Raw genomic sequence first — 26,627 nt, 5'->3', positions numbered from 1 at the left:
ACTGGTGGTGAACATTGAAATTTCCAAGGATGAAGATCTCTGCAAAAGGATAGAGAGACAGAATGTGCTCACTTTGAAAGTTAAATAATCAAAGAATTTACTATAATTAGAGGAGTTATGAGAGAGATTGACAGCACAGATAAATTTAGTTAGAGAGTGGTTATTGAGGCGAAGCCAGACGGTGGAAAACTCGGAAGATTTGAGAGCATAGACACGAGCAAGTTAAATCATTGCACACATAGACACAACATCCAGCTTTGGAGTGGAAATGAGGATAGAGAAAGTAGGAGGGAACAGAGAAGGGGCTACTATCAGTTGCCTCAGACAGCTGTGTTTAGGTGAGGAAAAGTTGACGTTTAGTAGAGGAGAGGTGGTGTTCTACAGATTGAAAATTAAATCTAAGACCGTGAATGTTGCAGAAGTTAATGAAGATAATGTTGAGAGAGGTGTCAAGATATTTTGAGTCGCCACCAAGAGCAGTCCGACCTGGGGACATTTCTGGTTCCCTCCCCAGAAGGGGTTGAGACTGGATTTGATGATAGCAATACCCTCAACTACAAATATATACAGTCACTTGTATGATTAATGTAATACCCATAATAACAAATTTTTCATAAGTGGCTACGACTTACCAACTAATCCCAGTAACTAGTCTTAAAAGCATATTAGCCATCAAAAAGTGTAGTGGATAAGGTGGTGAGCATGACATCAAGCAGACGTCCATGTGTAGGTTCGAATCCCACCACGTGCTGCCTTGAAACTTTGTCATTTTTTGAGTGGCTTAAAGTTACCTACATGTCACCATGATACCCAGGTTCTAGGTGAAGGTGTAATTGCCTTACACCAAAAGATGCACTTGGGTAGGTGATATGGACCTCAATATGGGTACCACTATAAATAAAATTGCTTCCACTGCTTATGGGTGGAAACTGAACAGTGCTTCCCATACTCTTCAAGTATACTACCTAAAGGTGCTATAGGCCTTAACAAAAAACTATAATCTGAATTTCTAAAATGAGAGAGAGAGAGAGAGAGAGAGAGAGAGAGAGAGAGAGAGAGAGAGAGAGAGAGAGAGAGAGAGAGAGAGAGAGAGAGAATAGTCTTGTATCTTATAAGCAAAGCATGGTAAAAGAAATTACAAATATGATTTCTGTTTATTTTATGATATTGCTTTATTCTTGTTTTATTACTTAAATAAATAAATAAATACAATAATAATAAATACAAAGTTTCATGGTTTTTATCGCTTTTAGGGGGCACATATATAAAGCTGTTAAAGCACATCCCTTATTTTCATATTCATTCTTAAGTTTGCTAAATAATCATTTGCTCTACAACTGGATTTTCAGAAACAAACTAATTGTATATCAGAGAGTTAATGCATGATTTTTTTTCTTTACTTATTTTGTTTGTACAGTAATGTGTGTCCAGAGTGAGCAAGAACTTGGGTGGAACTGAGGCTTTGGATGTGAACACAATGGAGTGACACCACCCATAGCATGGATGCAAGCCAGTTTTGTAGACAAGCTGATGCAAATTCTATGCATCAGGATTTGGTGTAAGTCAAAACAGGAGTAAGCATATCCCATGGTACCACTAGCATACAGAGACTGATGCTTATTGACCTCTGTCAGCCAGTGTCGGCTGGAATTAAAATATCACACACACACACACACATACACACACACACACACACACACACACTTAGGAGTGACGATGGAAGAAAACAATCAACCGGTAAGCCATATTGATAGAATTTTTAGAGAAACATATAATTTGCTAAGGAATATTGGAGTAGCATTTCACTACATGGACAAAGAAATGATGAAGAAATTGATAAATACTATAATAAGACCCAGATTGGAATATGCAGGAGTAGTGTGGACCCCTCATAAAAAGAAACACATAAGAAAATTGGAGGCTACAAAAATGGCTACAAGAATGGTCCCAGAACTTGAAGGGATGACATATGAGGAGAGACTAAAGGCTATGGATCTACCAACCTTGGAACAAAGAAGGAGAGAGGAGACCTGATACAAGTCTATAAATTGATCAACGGAATGGACCAAGTGGATAATGAGAAACTGATCCTGAGAGAAGAATATGACACCAAGCACAAGATCGCATAGTAAAAAGCTGAGAAAGGAAGATGTCTGAGAGATATAAAAATATAGTTTCCATGAGATGTATTGAGACGTGGAACAGTTTAGATGAAGAAGTAGTGTCTGCAACGAGTGTGCACACTTTTAAAGTAAGATTGGATAAGTGTAGATATGGAGACAGGGCCACACGAGCATAAAGCCCAGACCCTGTAAAACTACAACTAGGTAAAATACACACACACAAAAAGTTGATGACGGAATTGGATGAGGAAAAGGCAATGGGACCGGATGAAGTCTCAGGCAGAATATTGAAAGAATGTAGGGAAGAACTAGCAAGTCCAATATACAACATCATAAAATGCTCAATAGAAAATGGAACAGTGTCAGTGGAGTGGAAAAGAGCTGAGGTGGTTCCCATATATAAGAGCGGAAGGAAGGAAGAACCTTTAAATTACAGGCCGGTATCACTAACTAGTGTAATATGCAAGATGTGTGAAAAAGTAATAAAGAAGCAATGGATCGAGTTTCTTGAAGACAACAAAATATTATCAAATAGCCAATTTGGTTTTAGAAAAGGTCGGTCATGTGTGACAAATTTATTGAGTTTCTACTCTAGAATAGTTGATAAAGTACAAGAGAGAGAGGATGGGTTGACTGTATTTATTTAGATCTAAAAAGGCTTTTGATAAAGTGCCACATGAAAGATTACTATGGAAGTTAGAGGAGAAGGGTGGCTTAAAAGGAAGCACATTGAGATGGATGAAGAATTACTTAAGGGGAGAGAAATAAGGACGATAGTTAAAGATATGAAGTCCAAGTGGAGAACAGTAGACAGCGGAGTGCCACAGGGGTCAGTATTGGCACCAATACTTTTCTCGTATATATAAATGACATGCCAGAGGAGTGAACAGCTACATAAATCTGTTTGCGGACGATGCGAAACTGTGCAGAGTCATTAAACAAAAGAGGATTGTGAAATACTACAGGAAGACTTAAACAAGATCTGGAAATGGAGCAAAAATGGGAGATGGAATTCAATGTGGACAAAAGCCATGTCATGGAAATGGGAAAAAGTGAAAGACGACCAGTGGGAATCTATAAGATGGGAGATGGAGTAGAACTAGAAAAAGTAAAAAGGAAAAGGACTTGGGAGTGACAATGGAAGAAAATAATCAACCGGTTAGCCATATTGATAGAATTTTCAGAGGCGTATAATTTGCTAAGGAATATTGGAGTAGCATTTCACTATATGGACAAGGAAATGATGAAGAAATTGATAAGTACTAAAATAAGACCTAGATTGGAATATGCAGGAGTTGTGTGGACTCCCATAAAAGAAACACATAAGAAAATTAGAGACTACAAAAATGGCTACAAGAATGGTTCCAGAATTTAAAGGGATGGCATATGAGGAGAGACTAAAGGCAATGGATCTACCAACCTTGGAGCAGAGAAGAGAGAGGGATCTGATACAAGTTTATAAATTGATTAACGGAATGGATGAAGTGGATAATGAGAAACTGATCCTGAGAGAAGAATATGACTTTAGAAGCACAAGATCGCATAGTAAGAAACTAAGGAAGGGACGATGTCTGAGAGATGTTAAAAATTTAGTTTCCGCAAAGATGTGTTGAGACTTGGAACAGTTTGAGTGAGGAAGTGGTATCAGCAAAGAGTGTACATAGTTTTAAAGAAAAATTGGATAAGTGTAGATTTTTTTTTTTTTTTACATACATTACAAGGGCACTGGCCAAGGGAAAACAAAGTGTTGGAAAAAAAAAATCCCGCTGGTTGCCAGGCCCTGTTAAGAGGAAAGTAGGAGAAAGAAAAACAAAAAATCTAAAAGGAGGGTCCAGTTAACGTAAGAGGTGTCTTGACACTCCTCTTTTGAAAGAGTTTAAGTCATAGGCAGGTGGAAATACAGACACAGGTAGAGAGTTCCAGAGTTTACCAGTGTAGGGAATGAAGGAGTGAAGATACTGGTTAACTCTTGCATTAGGAAGATGGACAGAATAGGGATGAGAAGAAGTAGAGAGTCTTGTGCAGCGAGGCCGCAGGAGGGGAAGGCATGCAGTTAGCAAGTTCAGAAGAGCAGACAGCATGAAAACAGCGGTAGAAGACAGATAAAGATGCAACATTGCGGCGGTGACTTAAAGAATCAAGACAGTCAGTTAGAGGAGAAGAGTTGATAAGACGAAAAGCTTTAGATTCCACCTTGTTTAGTAAAGCTGTGTGTGTGGATCCCCAGACATGAGAGCCATACTCCATACACGGGCGGATAAGGCCCTTGTACAGAGCAAGCAGCTGGGAGGAGAGAAAAATGGACGAAGACGCCACAGGACACCTAACTTCTTGGAAGCTGATTTAGCAAGAGTAGAGATGTGAAATTTCAGTTTAGATTTTTAGTGAAGGATAGACCGAGTGTGTTTAATGTAGAGGAGAGGGAAGTTGAGTGTTATTGAAGAAGAGAGGATAGTTGTCTGGAAGGTTATGTCGAGTAGATAGTTGTAGAAATTGAGTTTTGAGGCATTGAACAAAACCAGGTTTTCTCTGCCCCAATCAGAAACAAGTGAAAGATCAGAAGTTAGGCGTCCTATAGCATCTCGCCTTGAGTCATTTAATTGTTGTTGGGTTGGGCGTCTGTTGAACGCTGTTGAATAATGCAAGGTGGTATCATCAGCATAGGAGTGGATAGGGCATTGAGTCAGATTTAGGAGATCATTGATGAATAATAGAAAGAGAGTGGGTGATAGGACAGAACCCTGTGGAACACCACTGTTGATAGTTTTAGGGAAGAACAGTGACCGTCTACTACAGCAGCAATAGAACGATCGGAAAGGAAACTGGAGATGAAGGTACAGAGAAGGATAGAATCCGTAGGAGGGTAGTTTAGAAATTAAAGATTTGTGCCAGACTCTATCGAAGGCTTTCGATATGTCAAGGCCGACAGCAAAGGTTTCACCGAAGTCCCTAAAGAGGATGACCAAGATTCAGTTAGGAAAGTAAGAAGATCACCAGTAGATCTGCCTTTACGGAAACCATACTGGCAATCAGAGAGAAGGTTGTGAGCTGATAGATGCCTCATTATCTTCCTATTAAGGATAGACTCAAAGGCTTTAGAAAGGCAGGAAATCAAAGCTATAGGGCGGTAGTTAGAAGGATTGGAGTGGTCACCTTTTTAGGGACAGGTTGAATGTGAGCAAACTTCCAGCAAGAAGGATAAATAGAAGTAGAGACACAGATGAAAGAGTTTGACCAGGCAGTGAGCGAGTTCGGAAGCACAGTTTTGAGAACAACAGGAGGGACTCCATCCGGACCGTAAGCCTTCCGAGAATCAAGGCCAGAGAGGGCCAGGAAAACGTCTTTATAAAGAATTTTAATTTTAGGGATGAAGTAGTCAGAGGGTGGAGGAGTAGGAGGAATATGCCCAGAATCATCCAAAGTTGAGTTGGTAGCAAAGGTTTGAGCGAAGAGTTCAGCTTTAGAAAAGCTAGTAAGGAAATTACAGAAAAAAAGTGTAATTATTTTTGGCCTGAAAGAAAAAAATGTAAAATATAGACCAAGAAGGAGAAAAGAGGAAATGAAATCAGTCAAAGACCTACTAAAGAATCTAAATGATGAGGATAGACAGAACTTAGAAGAGGAGGTAAAAGAAACTCACAGAATGGGACCATATCAAGGATATATAACTTTTAAAGTAAGATTGGATAAGTGTAGATATGGAGACAGGGCCACACGAGCATAAAGCCCAGACCCTGTAAAACTACAACTAGGTAAAATACACACACACAAAAAGTTGATGACGGAATTGGATGAGGAAAAGGCAATGGGACCGGATGAAGTCTCAGGCAGAATATTGAAAGAATGTAGGGAAGAACTAGCAAGTCCAATATACATCATAAAATGCTCAATAGAAAATGGAACAGTGTCAGTGGAGTGGAAAAGAGCTGAGGTGGTTCCCATATATAAGAGCGGAAGGAAGGAAGAACCTTTAAATTACAGGCCGGTATCACTAACTAGTGTAATATGCAAGATGTGTGAAAAAGTAATAAAGAAGCAAAGGATCGAGTTTCTTGAAGACAACAAAATATTATCAAATAGCCAATTTGGTTTTAGAAAAGGTCGGTCATGTGTGACAAATTTATTGAGTTTCTACTCTAGAATAGTTGATAAAGTACAAGAGAGAGAGAGGGATGGGTTGACTGTATTTATTTAGATCTAAAAAAGGCTTTTGATAAAGTGCCACATGAAAGATTACTATGGAAGTTAGAGGAGAAGGGTGGCTTAAAAGGAAGCACATTGAGATGGATGAAGAATTACTTAAGGGGGAGAGAAATAAGGACGATAGTTAAAGATATGAAGTCCAAGTGGAGAACAGTAGACAGCGGAGTGCCACAGGGTCAGTATTGGCACCAATACTTTTCTCGTATATATAAATGACATGCCAGAGGAGTGAACAGCTACATAAATCTGTTTTGGACGATGCGAAACTGTGCAGAGTCATTAAACAAAAAGAGGATTGTGAAATACTACAGGAAGACTTAAACAAGATCTGGAAATGGAGCAAAAAATGGGAGATGGAATTCAATGTGGACAAAAGCCATGTCATGGAAATGGGAAAAAGTGAAAGACGACCAGTGGGAATCTATAAGATGGGAGATGGAGTAGAACTAGAAAAAGTAAAAAGGAAAAGGACTTGGGAGTGACAATGGAAGAAAATAATCAACCGGTTAGCCATATTGATAGAATTTTCAGAGAGACGTATAATTTGCTAAGGAATATTGGAGTAGCATTTCACTATATGGACAAGGAAATGATGAAGAAATTGATAAGTACTAAAATAAGACCTAGATTGGAATATGCAGGAGTTGTGTGGACTCCCATAAAAGAAACACATAAGAAAATTAGAGAGACTACAAAAATGGCTACAAGAATGGTTCCAGAATTTAAAGGGATGGCATATGAGGAGAGACTAAAGGCAATGGATCTACCAACCTTGGAGCAGAGAAGAGAGAGGGATCTGATACAAGTTTATAAATTGATTAACGGAATGGATGAAGTGGATAATGAGAAACTGATCCTGAGAGAAGAATATGACTTTAGAAGCACAAGATCGCATAGTAAGAAACTAAGGAAGGGACGATGTCTGAGAGATGTTAAAAATTTAGTTTCCGCAAAGATGTGTTGAGACTTGGAACAGTTTGAGTGAGGAAGTGGTATCAGCAAAGAGTGTACATAGTTTTAAAGAAAAATTGGATAAGTGTAGATATGGAGACGGGACCACACGAGCATGAAGCCCAGGCCCTGTAAAACTACAACTAGGTAAATACAACTAGGTAAATACACACACACACACACACAGACACAGGAAGGACAGTGTCGCTGAGCATCAGCTGATCCCCACTACCTGTTGTTTGTGTTTGCAGAGGCCTGGGTGAGTAGTGTAGACTTGTTTTCATGTACACGGTGTTTGAGAATCATGAGTAAGGAAGAGATTACATCTAAATGCAGGTATGAGACTAGAGAAAGAATGGAAGAAGAGGATGAATATGTTGATGAGGGTGAAAGGGCATTCAAAGGTTTTGATAAGGCAAATACTTCCCTATTTAAGAGAGTGTTGACTATTGAACATAAATTAGATAAATATATAAAGGAGAGTATGGGAATTAAAGAGAACGAAGAACAGGAAAAAGAGTTCCAGAAATTGAAAGATAAAATAAAAAGAGTGGAGGAAAACGAAGCTAGGCTAAGAGCAGAAAATGAGGAACTGAAAAAGGAAGTGGCTAAGTACAAGAAACAGATGGAAGAAGGACTCGGTAAAGCCGAAAAAGAAAAAGAGGAACTGAAAGATCTAGTATACAAAGAAGAGGAAAGAGTACAGGACGATTAAAAAAGAAGTACAAGTATGGAGAGTCCAAATTAAGGAAGACAAGGAAAATTTTCAGGAAGTATTTCAAGAACAGTTAAAAGAAAGAGATGAGAATATGGCAAATAAAATGATAGGAGTCCTTAAGAAAAAAGAAAATCTAGTAAGGGAAATTACAGAAAAAAAAGTGTAATTATTTTTGGCCTGAAAGAAAAAAATGTAAAATATAGACCAAGAAGGAGAAAAAGAGGAAATGAAATCAGTCAAAGACCTACTAAAGAATCTAAATGATGAGGATAGACAGAACTTAGAAGAGGAGGTAAAAGAAACTCACAGAATGGGACCATATCAAGGATATATATATGTTACGGCCATTTTGGAAAATTGGTCGTTTTACAAAATTGCCGGTCATTATGCAAAAAGACCAAATTCGTGGTCACATTGTAAAATGACCTAAATTTCTCAACATTTTGCAGAACGACCAAGATTTTGGTCAGTTTACAAAATTATCGTTGGTCAGTTTACAAAATGTCCATACAGTAAGCAGCCAGATGGAAAAAAACATAACCAATGAGTATGCTTAATTGTCCTTATTTTAGGTTCAGCTAATCATCACACACACACACAATCTCTGCTGGCCTCGCTGCCACTCTCTCCTGTAAATCATCTCTTATAATATTGGTTCATTTACTGGTTTGTCATTCACTTCTGTAAATCATCTCTTATAATATTGGTTCATTTACTGGCTTGTCATTCACTTCTGTAAATTACTGGTTCATTATTGGTTCATTTACTGTCGATCATTCACTTATTATCCTCCCCTCTTCCCCCCCTCTCTCTCTCTCCACAATAGTAATGGGAGCTGACTGGTGATACTGTGGTCAGTAAGGCACTGCTGAAAGCCAGGAGAAGACGACCAACGTAGTGTTACTCCCAGTACTTTGTGTGCATTTTATTATACTCTGGAAATCTGTACAATGGAAAATAGAAAAACTGATTTTTATTCAAAGCTGATAGCGGCTGAGGAGAAGAAAGCATCAAATACTTCGAGTTTGTTGTACAGAAATGAATGCGAACAAATTATGAATTGCTTGGATGAACTTAAACGTGCTAACATTAAAAAGACTCAGAAAGACTATCGTTTGTTACGAAAGTATGAAATCCTTGAGGTCACAGTTGAAGGTATCACCGTTAAGAAATTGCAGAAAAGGGAACTCTTCTTAGATTCGTATGCGCTGAAGATGTGTTCGATGTGATCGATGCTATTCATCGTACACGTGGGCATGGAGGTAGAACTATTGTCTTTAGGGAAACAAGTGAAAAATATGCCAATGTTTCAAGATCCCAAATTGAGTTATATTTACAGTTCTGTGAGGAGTGTCATCTGAAAAAAAGCACTGTACGCAAGTCTGTGACTGTGAAGCCAATTGTATCCAATAGTATGAATTCACGAGCTCAGGTTAGTAAACAAGCACTGGTTAAGCCCGTTGATAGTAATTTCATTATTGCCATGGCTTGTTGTCAGAGGGGAGTCTTTAATACCCTTGATTTTGTTCACGATTGCAAATATATTATTATTATTTAGCAATATTACATAATCTTTTTTGATGTTCTGTCTATTTGTAGGTCGACTTGATCGATATGCAGAGCCAGCCAGATGGAAAACATTGTTTCATTCTGAACTACCAGGATCACTTGACGAAGATGGTGTGTCTTCGGGCTCTACAGACAAAAACTGCTGAAGAGGTTGCTTTCCACCTCGTTGATATATTCTGTGACAAAGGAGCCCCCCATATCCTGCAGTCTGACAATGGAAGAGAATTCTCAAATAAGGTAAAGAATAAATGATTTATGTAAATCTCTCTCTCTCTCTCTCTCTAAAACTCACAACATAGCAACATTGAAGTTAATGAATCACCCTGTATATGACAAAACCTGATATTCGCTTTTTAATTTTCAGCTTGTCAAGGAAGTTCTGATGATGTGGCCAGAGTGCAAGATGGTTCATGGCAAACCACGACATTCCCAATCGCAGGGCTCGGTGGAACGTGCCAACAGGGATATTGAAGCCATTCTCGCATGTTGGATGAAGGACAACAACTCTACACAATGGTCACAGGGACTGCGCTTTGTCCAGTGGAAGAAAAATACCCGCTTTCACTCCGGAATTGGAAGGACACCATATGAGGCCATGTATGGACAGAAGGCTCGTCTTGGTGTTGACGCAAATTCTGTACCAGAGGAAGTCCTGGACGGTATGCAGACGGAGGAGCAGCTTGCAGAGGCACTAGGTGTTGTCAATGAGGTCACAGACACAGAGGAGGAAGAGACAGGTGTTGAAGAGCAAGAAGAAGCATCTGCTGTCATTAACTGCATCTCCTGTGGCAAAAGATATTTTGGTTTAAATGTGTGCAATGTGTGTGAGAACCCATGTCACTCTAATACTCAGTGTTCTATGATGAATAACGATGCTGATGAGTCTGTGCTTTGTTCCATCTGCAGTCGGAGTCAGAGTATTCATACTGAACAAATGAAGTCCAACATAGAACAACAGAAACAAGCCCAAAAAATGATCGATAATTCTGTGAAGAGATTTCAACCAGCCAAAGTAGGGGACACTGTGATGGTTCCCGTTCCATTAGTTGACCGCGGACGTGCAGAGTTTCCTAATGTGAAGGCAGTTGTTTTTCAGGCATTGGAAAATGGCACATATAAGCTTGGTACAAAACACGGCCTGCTTAAACAAGTGTACACTCGCAACCAATTTACTCCATGTCTAGAAAAATTCCTTTCTCTTGATGATGATGTACAGGAGCGAGAAGTAAGTCTGCGGGAAGTAGCCATTGCAGAATCAATGGGACAAGGTCAGGGATTCGCTAAATGCTCTTGCACTAAGTCATGTATGACCAGACGCTGCAAGTGTTTAAAAAACTCTGTATTATGCAACAGCAGATGCAAATGCAGTGCCTCTTGCTCTAACAAGGTCGACACACAAATACATTAAACTTTATACGTTTTGATGTATTTGTATTTATCATTCCCTCGCTTTTTTTTTTCATCTGGCTGCTTGCTGTATGGACATTTTGTAAACTGACCAACGATAATTTTGTAAACTGACCAAAATCTTGGTCATTTTGCAAAATGTTGAGAAATTTAGGTCATTTTGCAATGTGACCACGAATTTGGTCTTTTTGCATAATGACCGGCAATTTTGTAAAACGACCAATTTTCCAAAATGGCCGTAACATATATAGCAATTTTGTAAAACGACCAATTTTCCAAAATGGCCGTAACATATATATATATATATATATATATATATATATATATATATATATATATATATATATATATATATATATATATATAAAGAAAAATTGAAATGAGGAAGAAAGGAAAAGACACAACGAACTGATGACAGAAGCAAGGGAAAAAATAATGAAAGATCAGAAGAGGAGAAGGCGGCATTTTTTGGGAGAATTCTAGGAGACAGGATAAGGAAATGGTATATAAAAGAGAAGGAAGATAAAAAAAAATGAAGCAAATTTAACTAAAAATGATAAGAACAAGAGATTAAAAATGATGTATATGAACATAGATGGGGTTTTATCAAGTAAATTAGAATTAAGAGATTACATAAGGAAAGAAGAACCAGATATTGTATGCATGGTTGAAACAAAATTAATTGAGGCAATAAAAATATTCATACGTAGATAATAGGTATAATATATGGAGCAAAGACAGAGTGGGTAAAGGAGGAGGAAGAGTCATGATGATGTTAAGGAAAGAGATGGTGGTAAAGCAAGTGGAGTGTGGGGAAGGAAAAGCAGAAGTACTGTATATTAAGATACAGTATTAAGAGTTAACAATCATTGGAACATATGTGCCACCAAAAACAAATTCATGGAACAATCAAGAATATAAAGACATGATAGATGACACAATAAGGAGTCTACCAAGAATCATTAAAGAAAGGAAAAAAGGGATATTAATGAGATTTCAACTGTAAGGAGGTGGACTGGGAAAATTATGAAAGTGGTATGGGGGAAGAAGCCTGGGAAGATAGATTCCTGAACCTAATGATAGGTAATATGGTGGACCAAAGGAAGATTCAGAGGAAACGATGAGCCGGCAAGATTGGACCTGGTTTTTACAAGGGGTAAACAAATGAACAATGATATAAGTGCCCATTGGGAAAGAGTGACCATGTAATATTAGAAATGGATATAGAAGAAGGAAAAGAAGATAGAGATGAATCATACAAAGGAGACCGATTAAACTACAGAAAGGCTGATATTGAGAACCTCAAGAACTATTTTGAAAATATTAACGAGGAGGAGATGGAAAAGTCAGAATGCAAGAGAAATATAACTTATTTTTGGAAATATACAAAACAGGAGTCAGGAATATGTCCCAAATATAGACCTAAAGAAGAAGGAAAGAAAGATTGGTTTAACGAAAGGTGTGCTAGGGCAAAGGAGAAAGGAGATGGAGCATGGAAAAGGTGGAGGAGAAATAGAAATCCAGAAAATAAGGAAAACTTCAAAGCAGCGAGGAATGAATATGCTAAGGTGAGAAAGGAAGAAGAAAGGAACTATGAAAAGGACATTGTCGAAAAATGTAAGGAGCAACCAAAATTGTTCTACAGATTCATAAATGGAAAAATAAGGCAAAAAGAAACAATAGAAAGGTTTAAAGAAGAGAACAGGATGGTGGAAGACCCAAAAAGTATGGCAGAACTGTTAAATAATAAATTTCAGGAGGTCTTTACTAAGGAATCCAAATTCGAAAGACCACAGGGTAATAGAGAGACTGTCTATATGAAAGAGATTAAAGTAACCAAGCTTGAAATAAAAGAGTTGATGACGGAATTAGATGAAGAGAAGGCAATGGGACCGGATGAAGTCTCAGGCAGAATACTGAAAGAATGTAGGAAGAACTAGCAAGTCCTATACAACATCATAAAATGCTCAATAGAAAATGGAACAGTACCAGTAGAATGGAAAAGAGCTGAGGTGGTTCCCATATATAAGAAAGGAAGGAAGGAAAAACCTTTAATTTACAGACCAGTATCACTAACTAGTATAATATACAAGATGTGTGAAAGAGTAATAAAGAAACAATGGATCAAATTTCTTGAAGACAACAAATAATTATCAAATAGCCAATTTGGTTTTAGAAAAGCTAGAATAGTTGATAGAGTACAAGAGAGAGAGGGATGGATTGACTGTATTTATTTGGATTTAAAAAAGGCATTTGATAAAGTGCCAAATGAAAGATTACTGTGGAAGTTAGAGGAGAAGGGTGGCTTAAAAGGAAGCACATTGAGATGGATGGAAAATTATTTGAGGGGGAGAGAAATAAGGATGGTAGTTAAAGATATGAAGTCCAAATGGAGAACAGTAGAAAGCGGAGTGCCACAGGGGTCAATATTGGTGCCAATACTTTTTCTCATATATATAAACGACATGCCAGAAGGAGTGAACAGCTACATAAATCTGTTTGGGGACGATGTGAAACTGTGCAGAGTTATAAAGCAAAAAGAAGATTGTGAAATACTGCAGGAAGACTTAAACAAGATCTGGAAAAGGAGTAAAAAATGGGAGATGCAATTCAATGTGGACAAAAGCCATGTCATGGAAATAGGAAAGAGTGAAAGACGACCAATGGGAATCTATAAGATGGAAGATGGAGTAGAACTAGAAAAAGTAAAAAAGGAAAAGGACTTGATGATGGAAGAAAACAATCAACCAGTAAGTCATATTAATAGAATTTTCAGAGAGACATAATTTGCTAAGGAATATTGGATTAGTATTTCACTATATGGACAAAGAAATGATGAAGAAATTGATAAGTACTATAATAAGACCCAGATTGGAATATGCAGCTGTGTGGACCCCCCATAAAAAGAAGGACATAAGGAAGTTGGAGAGACTACAAAAAATGGCCACAAGAATGGTTTCAGAATTTGAAGGGATCACATATGAGGAGAGACTAAAGGCTATGGATCTACCAATCCTGGAACAGAGAAGGGAAAGAGGGGATCTGATACAAGTTTATAAATTGATTAACGGAATGGATCAAGTGGATAATGAGAAATTGATTCTGAGAGAAGAATATGACATTAGAAGCACAAGATCGCATAGTAAAAAGCTGAGGAAGGGAAGATGTCTGAGAGATGTTAAAAAATATAGTTTCTTGCAAAGATGTGTTGAGACTTGGAACAGTCTGAGTGAGGAAGTGGTGTCAGCAAAGAGTGTGCATAGTTTTAAAGAAAAATTGGATAAGTGTAGATATGGAAACGGGACCACACGAGCATAAAGCCCAGGCCCTGTAAAACTACAACTAGGTAAATACACACACACACACACACACACACACACACACACACACACACACACACACACACACACACACACACACACACACACACACACACACACACACACACACACACATACAAAAACAGTATAACATCTGAATTGGGAAATATTCTGTCCAGTCAAATTGAAAAAAAAAAATACACATAAAAACTATACAAAGTTAAACATGCCTTTGCTTTCTGAAAAATAATACTCACATTGGGGAATTGTTGCGCTCTGGGACGTATGGCCGGTGGACTATTTTTGTTTTTTGTGGTTGAGGCTGAGAATCTTTAGATACCTGTTGTATGAAACCAGAGCCAAGTTACAAAATTGATAATGATTATAATAGTCATTAATACCATTATCATCATTATAATCACATTGTAACATTTCAAAGTTAAACTAAATGTAAATGTGTCATTAAGATAACTAAAATTGAGGGGTTGAATTTGATGCATTAATAATTTTGATGTTTAGTGTCCTCAGTACTTAGCTATCACAGAGTGCATCTTTTATTGGGAAGAAAGCTGTATTCTGTTGCCAGTAAGTAGATGTGAGGTTCACTACTGTGCTATGATTTTACATTGTAATGATAAGTGTGCTGTACATTCTAGTAGCAAGAGTTATGCTATGTAATGTAGAGGGAGGCGGTGATAATATAGGATGATAGAGTGTTTGTAGAATTTTACAGTTTGAAGAGTTTGTTTGGTGTTGGAGTGAGGATAACAGTGGTGGCTGGCTGAGTGTGGCAGGGTCCCCTAACAGTATGCTATGCTGTGTGGGGCTTCAGGCAAACATATCAGAATTGAGTGTTTAAGGGAGACTTTCTGCAGGAATCTTATGTACAGTGTAAAGTGGTGCTGGTAGGTTGATACATGTAGTGTTACGTGTGAAATGGTGAGGATGTGTTGTAGGTAGACAATGAACATGTATCCTCAAGAATGTTGAGGATATGGTATGTTGTGCCATTGTGATTGCTGCATATATCGTGCTAGCTGGCTGATTGCAGAAAGACTTCCCTTTAAAGAAATTATTTTTTTATACATCTTTTATTATGGCTTTCAGTTACAAACTAATTTAGTTTTAGAAAATCAGCTGTAATAACATTTGTTATTTATCCAGGCAGGAATATTTGTATGAGGAGATTTGCCTTTTGAAGAGGAAGCCAATGTATGATGGGCAACTGTATGTGTTGTAAAAGCAACAAATTGGTTGAGAAAAGATGATCAAGATGACAACCATTTTTGTGTCAATGCAAAAATATATGAAACAATAGTCTGAGTCACAGATAACAGTAGATCTGGATTTGACATGAAAAGCCGGAGAATGGACCTTAAATTTCAAACCTCGAAATCTCAGCTCCTAGCCAACATGAATCTATGAAAATCACTGTGAAGCAAGCTAACTGTGTTTAATTCAATGCCTGAAAGCGGTATCTAAATCCATACAACCGTGTCATTGTACCGCTCAGTTATACAAGTCAAATACGAGAATTTATATAGTACCAGGTGGATGTTTAAATACAACTTTAAGCTTACAGCTGTATTTCAAACACAAAATGCAAATTTTGTATCACTTATAAATTACTTTACATGATTTTAGCTGTCCACTTGCTCATTTCTTATTCACACCTGTGAGTTTACGCCTCTTGTCATCACTCTGTGACCATGTGTTACCTCCTGTGGCGACACCAGGTTTGTTCTAGGCGTGGACATCATTGTTGGTGTCTTACTATCCCACCCCTTATATATGTCACAGATGTTGCACTAGCGTACTCTATATAATTTCATTAACAAAAATGCAACTTTTCTTTTTTTATAGGAAGACTATTTACAAAGCGCGTAAGCGGGCTTTATTATTTTTTTTTACATCATTAACGCGACGAAATATATCGCAGTAGTCACTATCAGTCACTGCCTAGGCATTGTTTCCTACCATTCTAGTCACTATTAATCATTCATCGGTTTGTTGCAGTCACGTTAGTAATCAGGTGAGTTTAACACTTAACAGCACTCCACAGTACACTTCCACATCACAGTGATGTCAATAACATGTCACTGTTCTTCACCAGTGTCACTATCTTTTCCCAAACTAACTATCTATATGGCACCAGATGTCATAACTGCAGTCACTGCCACTAGTTGCACACGTCTCGGATTACGTCCCAGTTACAGCCTCTCACTCTGCCATTTTGTGTGACCTCTCATTATATTTCACTGTAGTGTTTCACATTGTACGCCTCAAGTCACCACTAGCAGTTCTTCTCCACTGTACCATTGACTTAACTCCGCATACAACATTCAGCATCACCCTACACACGTCACAGTTGGATACATCACTCACAATGTTAAATCTGTGTGCATTACACCACTCACAATGTTCACTCCTTATTCACCTCACTGTACTTCATTACTCACTGCACAGTGACATCACTAGCGACTGGATCACACACGCGTATAATAACATTTTCATGTGAGCCTCGACACAAGCTCTTCACACTTTCACTGTAAATCCATTGTTGGACAAAACTCTTTCAATAGCATTCACATTTCACTGTTTCATTGTCTCCACAGATATGTCAAAATGCCTGAACATGCACGTAACAATTATAATCCCTCACTCTTGGCTGCAGCGGTATCCCTAGCATGACTGACTTGAACCGAGTGACTTGAGTGGCTGTCACTGTCCGTTGGCTAAACCGTTGGCCATCTCGCTGCTCGCCTGAGATTTTAAAATGACTAATTCGCAGTAGACATAGGTGTATACAACTTGCCACAAATATGTACATAATAATAATAATAATAATAATAATAATAATAATAATAATGTTTCCTCCAGGTAGAGGTCAGCCGAGCCCTTAATCTGGTGCACCTCACAGCCTCCACAAATTTAGTATTTAGTAATGATTAGCATTTCTTTAAAAAATGCACCTTATACTGTATAAAACCTTACAAAATTATAACTTTAACAGTTAGCTGCCGCGTACTACCAGTCGACCGCTTTGGGTACATTACTGCAGTGGCAGTGTGGCTCCGCACTCCCATGTCAAATCCAGATCTACTGTTATCTGTGTCTGAGTAAAAGTCATTTGCACAGCACACCTGAATTTTTCTGCATCACATCAGGATAATTAACAAATCTTATCTGTACTTCATCGTACTTTACTCATGCACTTTTGCCTTTTCATCATCTGAAATTATAAGCTGATGATTAACAGTTAAACACCATGTGATTCCCACAAAACCACTGTGTATATCTGATTACTGTACCTTTTTATGAAAGGATGGTGCTGGGCCTCCTTCACTAGGAGGAGGTATAAGTTCATAACTTATGTTCCTAATCATGTTAGGTCCCTTGGTGGCAATAAATGGGAGTTTAGATAAAGGGCAGGTCGGTGGTAGTTGTGGCTTTGGTTGAATTGGCTCCAAATAAATGGCGTCTGGATTATCAAATGTTTCATCTGATAAATAAATAACAGTTAAAGTGGAACACTTACAGTTAGTGAGGTTGTTTGTTATAGGCATATTTCTATGAAATTATTAGAGATATAAATACATACAAATTTCTTTATATAAATATAGAAGTAAAACAATTAATGGAAATTCAATCAAAGAGATGTACAGTTTAGAGTATATGGGAGAGATAGATGTGTGAAAATTAGTGTTATATACAGAAGAGATATCTGAGAAGTAAAGATGAGTGGCTGCAAGTGATTGGGATAGATGAAGAAAAGCTATAGTGTTTCTCTTGCATCTGGTCTGATCAGTGAACAAGATCAGAGGTAAGGAAGGAAATGGGCCCATTTTGCTGTTAAAGGGAAAAACCTGCTTTACTTTTGGGCACTACTATGCAAACTGTTATATATGCTGAGCACATATAACAATGACAATGTCATAAGTTATATGTCTTGAAAATTAAGAAATACAATAAAATGTGCAGTCATAATACAAAGTTCCATACAAGCTATTCCTTTTTATGCCCAAGAACAAAATTTAACAATTACTATGCCTCAAGTCATTTGCTGCCATCCATGTCAATTATCTACATAACATAAAAACATTTCCATAATTCTTTTTCCATATATAATTACTTGAATGTTTGACTAATAAATTAATATTCTATTCAAGACCTAAAGTACTCTCAACAGATGAAGACCAAAGACATCTTTCTAAAAGAAGTAATCTAGACCTGCCTTTTGCTTTTGATTGATTTCTTGGGGTTGGGTAAGGTGGCCTGGCTTGTAAATCTGGAAATAAAATGCAGATGATAACTCAAAAGATATATAATTTACACATTAATCTTTATACATTAATCTGAGCATTTACATGGAAATTAACAGTTCATTTGTTCTGATATCTATTTGTAGAGTTTTTAATTAACAGAATTTGCATAGTTACTCATTCCACATCTCTCATACATACTTCAGTTGCTTTCAGTTTCCCATTTTGCTACTTCACATGGCTCTATCAGATCATTCCTTTCCAAAGAATGTATTCTTATTGTTGTGCCCTACTCCACACCCAGTCTCTGATTCACACATCAGTGACAGAAGGGAAAAAAGTTTGCCTTCAAATGGAAATGGAATATGTTCATAACAGTTTTTTTTATGGTTAATGAATTATGTAATTTTATATCTCTAAACTTGCTGGTCATTGGGAATAACTCTTCACATTAGGTTGTGAAAAGCAAATAATCTTGTTCCTTTTCTCCTTAAGATAATCATTATTTTATTTTCCAATTCAATTTTGCTTACTTCTTGCACTGTTATTAAACTCATTAACCAAGCCATCTTTTTCCAGATACACTGCACTTAAAAGTGTAACAAATATATTTGTATCCAACATTTACGTAGCAAACACATTTTCACTTCAACAATAAGAAGCTTTGCTCTCATTAGTATCCATCTGTGCTTCTCTCTCTCTCTCTCTCTCTCTCTCTCTCTCTCTCTCTCTCTCTCTCTCTCTCTCTCTCTCTCTCTCTCTCTCTCTCTCTCTCTCTCTCTCTCTCTCTCTCTCTCTCTCTCTCTCTCTCTCTCTCTCTCTCTCTCTCTCTCTCTCTGTCTCTCTCTCTCTCTCTGACAACAGTTATTCAACATACAGTAAGAAGCAATTAATACAGCACCAGTCTAAGTGAAGCAAGCATATGTTTTTTCAAATTACAAACAAATAAACATTATACAAATTTGGATCTAAAACTATTAAAAATGCAGATTATTAAAAGTAGAGTCAACCAACACTTTCCAAACAATTCATCATGGTTATACTAACCTTGTTCCTCAAAGATACACACCACAGGCCTCATCCATAGAAATAATGCTCCTTGATTACAATGTTGAAACCAAGAAAATAAATGATAAGTTCCAATCAATATGTACTGAACTATTTACAAAAATATACATCTATACAATGATTCACTAGGTTTATAGTATTTAGAGATGAAAAAAAAAAAGTGGATATAGTGTCCAGCAGTATAAATTGAGTTGAAAGATAATTTTACATGTATAAATCATTCATAATAAGTCTTCTACTCAAGCCAAATGAAAGTGATATGAAGATAACTACACTATAATGTAATTTGTTGAAAGAATGATAATGTTCTTCTAGAAAAATTATAGAAAGGATACTGGGAAACTGCATTGGTGGGTCTATGGTTTTGTTTGTTATATTTTCCAAATAGAAAGTGTGAGTCTTAAAGAAAGAGGACTGACACTGGACCATAATAAAAAGATTCTGTATGACAGACACAAATGAAGAGCAATTGTGAGTGAGTGAGGAATGACATAGGCTTATAACCTCTATGGGAGACACATTGATAGTCTCACACAGGTGTCGTAGGAGAGGGTACCTGCTATGAAGGAGACTTATTCCGACCAAACAGTGTGACTGATCATTGTAGAGTAAGGGCAAAAGTACTTGCTCTTTTTTGTCAGAGGCCGAGGGATGAAGAAAGCGATATGAATGAATATGAATATAAAAGTTGTGTGCCTTGTCTTGGCTACCTATCTTTTTATAGGGAGACAGTCTTCATATTTGCATGCATGTATGAATGCAGAACATAAATACCTTGTATATTAGCATCCTGCACTGGTTGTCTCTGTAGAAATGAAAATTTTAACAAAAATCAAAATCATTGATATGATAATGTAAATTTTCCAAGAAAAATCAAAGTGAAACTACTAAATCAGACAAAAGTAATATAAGCGCAATACTTCACATGTCAAAAGTTGAAAACCTGGTACCTTATATACAGCTTTAATAATGGAATAATGCTAGCTGCTGAGTCAGTCAAAAAATTTTTTTTTTTTTTTTCATTATCAAAATACAAAACAATGAACTACACTTTCATGTTTCATAAATTAATATTTCATGATATGATTACTGCCAGCTTTTGTTTGGTTACTTGCTCCATTAGCCGTTATTATTCCAGTACATGACAAAGATCTCCCCAGAAACAGTTTTCTCTCATCTCTGTTGACTGGCTATCAGTTATAGTACATCACAGTAAAACTTTTTATCTCTTCTCTGCATCTTATTTCACGTGAGCACTGTTTTGCTTTATCATCCATACATAACCATTTGGTTACTGTTATCTATCTGGCACACAGAAAATTCTACGTACATACAATTTTATTTTCTTCCATTTGATGGAAGTTCAACTTAGTCCATCTGCAAATGTTCTTAACTCTTTTTATATATTTTGATGTTATATCAGGCAACCATCTATCCATTCCTTTCTGGGTACTACAAACAATGTCACAACTCAATCTGACATTATTTATATATAATCAGTTTTCTTTATCTCTTTTAACTTTAAATTCCTAAAAATTCCTCTAATATCAGTCTACAGGCATGTGGAAAATACAAAACTAGATACAGATTAAAGATATAGATTAAACAAATAAAATAAATAAAGAAAGCAGGAAAAAATATATAAAATAAATCAATAAATATAAGCATTTTCACTTTTCTCAAAATAGGTATAACTTAAGAGATGGTGAACAAAATTACTAACGTCTGGCACTAGGTATTCCTCCTCTTCCTGCTCTTCCACTTTTTGCAGCTCCTCCTCTTCCTCACTGAAGTCACTCTCATCACTATCGGTTGCATTTCTGAAATCACAATTTGTCAAATTATTCCAACTAGTATAGAGAATACATACTTTTAAGAATAAGTAATTTAGCAAAAACATAAAAAGTATTGAATTCAACAGCAATAAGTATAAAATTGTTATTCTTTGTGTCATTAAGGCAAGGTTCTTGTCATTAGTATCAACTTTATCACTTCAAAGGTAATATTCAAGGCATTAAGGCTATACAAAATAAATAATGATGTAAACTTAGATTACAAGTATTGTAAAATTTAGTTTTAAAAATGCATTTTATAGCTGGATGGTGAATCTTCTGGTGATCTGTAAATTCAAATTTCACATACATACTACATTGGCTCTATGTTAAGCCCTTTTGGCATAGAGAGCTTAACTTTGTTTGGTTAGCAGGCCAACTGTAGATTCTGTAGGCCCACATAAAGTTATTAAGTTTATTGTTTTTATCTGTTGTCCAGCCGAGCGGTTTCACTAGTAGTTTAGGTGTTCTTAAACAACCCAGGTGTAGAAGGAAAACTCAGGATATAAAAAGTTTGTATATTATGTACAAATTTACAAGTACACACAACGTACAAGTACATATGGAAACATGCTTAAAACTTGGTAAGTGTTCATGTCACTGAGTTCACGGAGTCACTTAATCCCCGCAGCACACATTTTAGACGCACACACACTTGACACACCCTGCACTTCCCAGTCGCCGGCTATCCCCTTACTGCCCTCGCCGGTGTCCACCACACCCAGACTCCAAGATGCTGACCAAAGGGCGTTGGTCAAGTGACAAGGGAAATCTCCACTGGGTGTATTGTGTGTCATTCATTACATTTATCTCTTGCTGGTAGTGATACCTAGATAAAATGCATCCTACCTATGGAGATTATATTAATTTGTTTTATTTATCTGAGTCAATCATGAATGCAACACATCACTAGTTAGTTTTATGAAATAAAGAAGCACCTGCAACCCCTTTTTAAGGAAAATGCACCGCATTACGAAAGATTGCATCAGATTTCTATAATGGTTGATATACCTATGTACAATGGGTCCTACCTATCCAATGGTGGGTACATCTATGTGCATCCAAGTTTATCATGGGGGAAAAATGGTTTTGGTTTGCTAACATTTCAGTTCTAAAGCTCAACCATGGAATGGATTAATTTTATTCATACAAGAAGTATGAAAGTAAGGTTAAATGTAAAGCAGGAAATTCGGAAGAATGAAAAGAAGGTTGACATCTGGAAAATTGTGAAAGACCAGAAAGGTAAGATAAATGGTTGCATGCTAAAGATAAAGGTTGTGAAAGTGATCAAGTAGAAAGAAAATTTGCAGATATACAGCATAGGGAAAAAGACTGTAATGGTATTTGGAGTAAAAAAAAAAAGGGTGTGTACCACAGAGAGAAAAAGAAAAAAAAGAGAGATCTGGGAAGATGACATATGTTCTCCCTAATCTCAACTCATGGGGAAAGGAAGAATACAAGAAAAAGCTCTAAGATACAAGGGCAGCTTATCCAAGTTGCTTGAAGAAAACTAAGATGTACCAGTGATGGAAGACTTTAACTGTAAAGAGGCATCTTGTGAGAGTTGGATCATAGAAGGTACTGAGGCATCATGAGGGGAACAAGTTACTGGAGTTGGTTGTTGCGAATATTTTCAAGGAATAGGTTAATGAAGACACAAGATTCAGAATAAATTAAATACCTCCATGACTTCATCTAATTTTTAGGAACAAGCCATAATAGCAGATTTAAAGTAGAAAAACCTAATAGAAAAGTGATTATGTGTTGATTCAGTCCTTATTAATGGATGCAAGCATCAATAAAAGAAAAGAAGACCACAAGAGAACTACAGTAAGACAAATCTTGGACAACTTAGGAAATATTTTGATGAGATGGACTGGAACAAATACATATTTCAGAAGAACATAGAAGAAAAATTGGATCATCTTCATAGATATCAATAATAAAGGAGTGGAGAAATGGAGATCTAAAAAGCAATGGATGACCTATTTAAGAAGGATTGGTATTATAACAACAAATGTGCTTAAGACTGGAGAAAGAAAGAGCATGGAACAAGAGTAACTTTTACCCTGTATTTCACAACTGGTAAATACAACTTAGTAAACTCTCTCTCACACACACACACACACAGACAAAGAAGACCTGGTGCTGTTGACAGAAGAAGATGGATAGACAAGAGGACATGAAAAGAAGATCAGGATGAGGCAGTGTGTGAAGGATATTGGAAAATACAGTTTTCCACACAGATTGGTGGAAAAATGGAATGCATTGGATAATGAAGTTGTTACAGCACATAATGTGCATAACTTTAAGGAAAAATTAGATAAATGGAGATATGAAGACAGGACACTATGAGGCCCCACTTGAACCCTGTACAATACAATTAGGTAAATACATGCATATTTTTTCCTAGAACAGAGGAAAACAGACTCAAAAAATTATTTGGGTTTTTTTTAAACACACACAAAAAAATGGCAATGGTATGGTATCATTCTTGATGCTATAAATACAATTAAATATAAATCTAATATCTAATCAAAGAATTATGGTACTTACTCCAATATATTTCCTGATTTGATTAGCCCATCAAAAAATATAGCTTCACTATTGGAATAAATATTCTCATTATTGCTCCAATCCATTTCTGTGTACTGTATTGGGAAGATAATCTCATAAACGAAACCTCAAGTTAAAAACAAATACGTCAAAGCAGAATAGAGAGATCCAACACACTGTTATGCTGGAACGTTACACGAGACTGAACGGAAATCTTTTATGTCAAGTAATGATAAGACAAGAGAAAGAACTTCCTGTGACATCATCTTGGTTTACTTTACACGTGAAACAGAATATATCTTTAATTTCACTTCATTTTATATACTTGAAGGATACACATTAATGATTTAAAAAAAAAAATCATATAATAACAAAATGTGTAACCCCTGTAATTGTACTGTGACAATTCCTTCCTTAAATTTCTTTCACACATTAATTGAGGATCACATAAAAGTTTAGAAAATTAATTTCATATCTGATGATTTACTATTTTTTTTCTACTTCATATGAAGAGAGAAAAAAATTTGTAATACATGTTCCCTTTCCCTTTTCCCTCCTACTCTTATCTCTCATACTGATAATGCCTTCCTATATTCAAAGTTGCCTATCTAGTAAGGATTAAAGCTGTCAAATACAATTATATACTTAATTAGAATTATGCTGCACTTCACCACAAAAAAAATCCCTGCAAATAAAAAATTAGCACTGGTTTTGCAAAGTAGACTGGTAGCAGTGTAGCAGCACTTGGTCTTGTGGTGTTTGTGGCACATCATGTTTGCATCACTTTGTTAATTTCTATCCAGTATGGCAGTGGCATTTGTGAATGTAGTAAAAAAAAAAGTAGCTAAATAGTACAGGAAAATATAGTAGAAAAATATGGAATATTATCTGCAATATAAATAAATGAAACATTTAAAAATTTACAAATCTATAAATATCTACTACATACTAATATGTCAAAAATCATCCATTAGAATCTCTTGGGCATGGACTAATCATTGCTTTTTAAGTCGAAGGTTAAATTTGAATATACAAATACTGTCAGGTGAGTAAGGCAGGCACAGACCAGTGCCATATCGTTTTTGGAAGAAGACTGCTTAACAGAAGAGAGTAGGACCTTTGTTATAATACGAAACCCATTTCTGTGTGGATCCTTGTCTGGATGCTCCCTATTTGCATTGTTCCTCAAACATCTTAAAGACTTAAATGAACAAGTAACAGCTCACTGTCAATTTGCAAAGAACCACTCCTTCCATGCTGAAACAGATCAGCAGACACTTTGTAGAAGTCTTATTTTGCCCTTTTATTGGTCAGACTGAACTTAAATTCCATCACCACAAGACCATTGTATGCTTTCTAAATTATATCCATATATCAGCTTTTATCATTAATGATGACTTTCAAAAGATTTTCACTGCATAGGACACAATCTCTCTCTGCACATATTCAGCTGATACTAACACTAGTCTTGTGTAAGTTGGAGAGGCACATATTTGCAATAAGTAGCAGTCCACTTTTGTTGAGTTTCTCCATATGAGTGGGATGTCATGAAGCAAACAAGAGATCATATCATTAATTATCTATTTGCATTATTCATGGATTTTTTTTTATCTTAATGCAGGAGAGAAGGCCAGCCAAGGGCAACACATTAAAAAAGGCCCACTTGAGTGCTGGTTCTATAAAAGATAAGTGAAGAGTTAGCCAAAATTAGGGAGCAAATGTCTTGATATCTCACTCTTAAAAGAATTCAAGTCATAGGAAGACAGAAATACAGAAGCAGGTAGGGAGTTCCAGAATTTACCAGTGAAAGGCATGAATGATTGAGAGTACTGGTTAACTCTTGCATTAAAGACTCAGAGAGTTGGAGAGAATAGGGATGAAAGGAAGAAGAAAGCCTTGTGCAGAGAGGCCATAGGAGGAGGGGAGGCATGCAGTTAGCAAGATCAGTAGAACAGTTAGCATGAAAATAGCAATAAAAGCTAGAAAGAGATGCAATATTTTGGCGATGAGAAAGAACCTGAAGACAGTCAGTCAGAAGAGAAGAGTTGATGAGACGAAAAGCTTTTGATTCCACCCAATCTAATAAAACTGTGTGAGTTGAACCCCCCCCTCAAACATGCAAAGAGTACTCCATACAAGAACGGATAAGGCCCTTGTACAGAGTTAGCAGTTGGAGGGGTGAGAAAAACTGGCAGAGACGCCGCAGAACGCCTAACTTCATAGAAGCTGTTTTAGCAAGACATGAGATGTGAAGTTTCCAGTTAAGATTATGCGTAAAGGACAGACTGAGAATATTCAATGTAGAAGATGGAGACAGTTGAGTGTCATTAAAGAAGAGGGGATAGTTGTCTGGAAGATTGAGTCACATTGATAAATGGAGGAATTGAGTTTTTGAGGCATTGAAAACTACTAGATTTTCTCTGCCCCAATTGGAAAATTTAGAAAGATCAGAAGTCAGGCGTTCTGTGGTGTCCCTATGTGATCTGTTGACTTTCTGAAGGGTTGGTTGTCTATAAAAGGATATGGAAAGAAGTAGGGTAGTATCATCAGTGTTGGAGTGGATAGGGCAAGATGTTTGGTTAAGAAGATCATTAATGAATAATAGAAAGAAAGTGGGT

General features: G+C 36.7%; 2 protein-coding genes across 5 annotated transcripts in view; one reads left to right on the top strand and one right to left on the bottom strand.

Annotated features, from left to right (window-relative positions):
- Positions 1–26,627, bottom strand: part of LOC123518322 — a 104,363-nt gene that overhangs the window by 45,776 nt on the left and 31,960 nt on the right. For 2 of the 3 annotated variants that reach the window (XM_045279078.1, XM_045279079.1), the window contains 5 exons: positions 21,345–21,441; positions 20,396–20,426; positions 18,526–18,579; positions 17,603–17,793; positions 14,549–14,631 (listed from right to left, as the gene is read on the bottom strand). In XM_045279078.1, coding sequence (XP_045135013.1) covers positions 14,549–14,631; positions 17,603–17,793; positions 18,526–18,579; positions 20,396–20,426; positions 21,345–21,441 — 456 coding nt within the window. Of the gene's footprint in view, positions 1–14,548; positions 14,632–17,602; positions 17,794–18,525; positions 18,580–20,395; positions 20,427–21,344; positions 21,442–24,009; positions 25,739–26,627 lie in introns of those variants that run through there. The other variant, XM_045279080.1, reaches the window with a different exon arrangement.
- On the top strand, positions 1,455–11,214 carry LOC123518323 (SCAN domain-containing protein 3-like). Of its 2 annotated transcripts, XM_045279082.1 has the most exons (3): positions 1,455–1,558; positions 9,595–9,801; positions 9,929–11,214. In XM_045279082.1, the coding sequence occupies exons 2-3, from the start codon at positions 9,610–9,612 to the stop codon at positions 10,970–10,972; spliced, it is 1,236 nt and encodes a 411-aa protein (XP_045135017.1). In that variant the 5' UTR covers positions 1,455–1,558; positions 9,595–9,609; the 3' UTR covers positions 10,973–11,214. The 2 variants fall into 2 exon arrangements, with proteins under 2 accessions (XP_045135017.1, XP_045135016.1); XM_045279081.1 differs by lacking the exon at positions 1,455–1,558 and having other exon boundaries at positions 8,264–9,801.

Source organism: Portunus trituberculatus, chromosome 43, assembly GCF_017591435.1.
Source record: "Portunus trituberculatus isolate SZX2019 chromosome 43, ASM1759143v1, whole genome shotgun sequence".
Classification (NCBI taxonomy): Eukaryota; Metazoa; Arthropoda; class Malacostraca; order Decapoda; family Portunidae; genus Portunus; species Portunus trituberculatus.
Note: the sequence above shows the minus strand (reverse complement) of the source record. Positions and strands in the feature narration are given on the sequence as shown.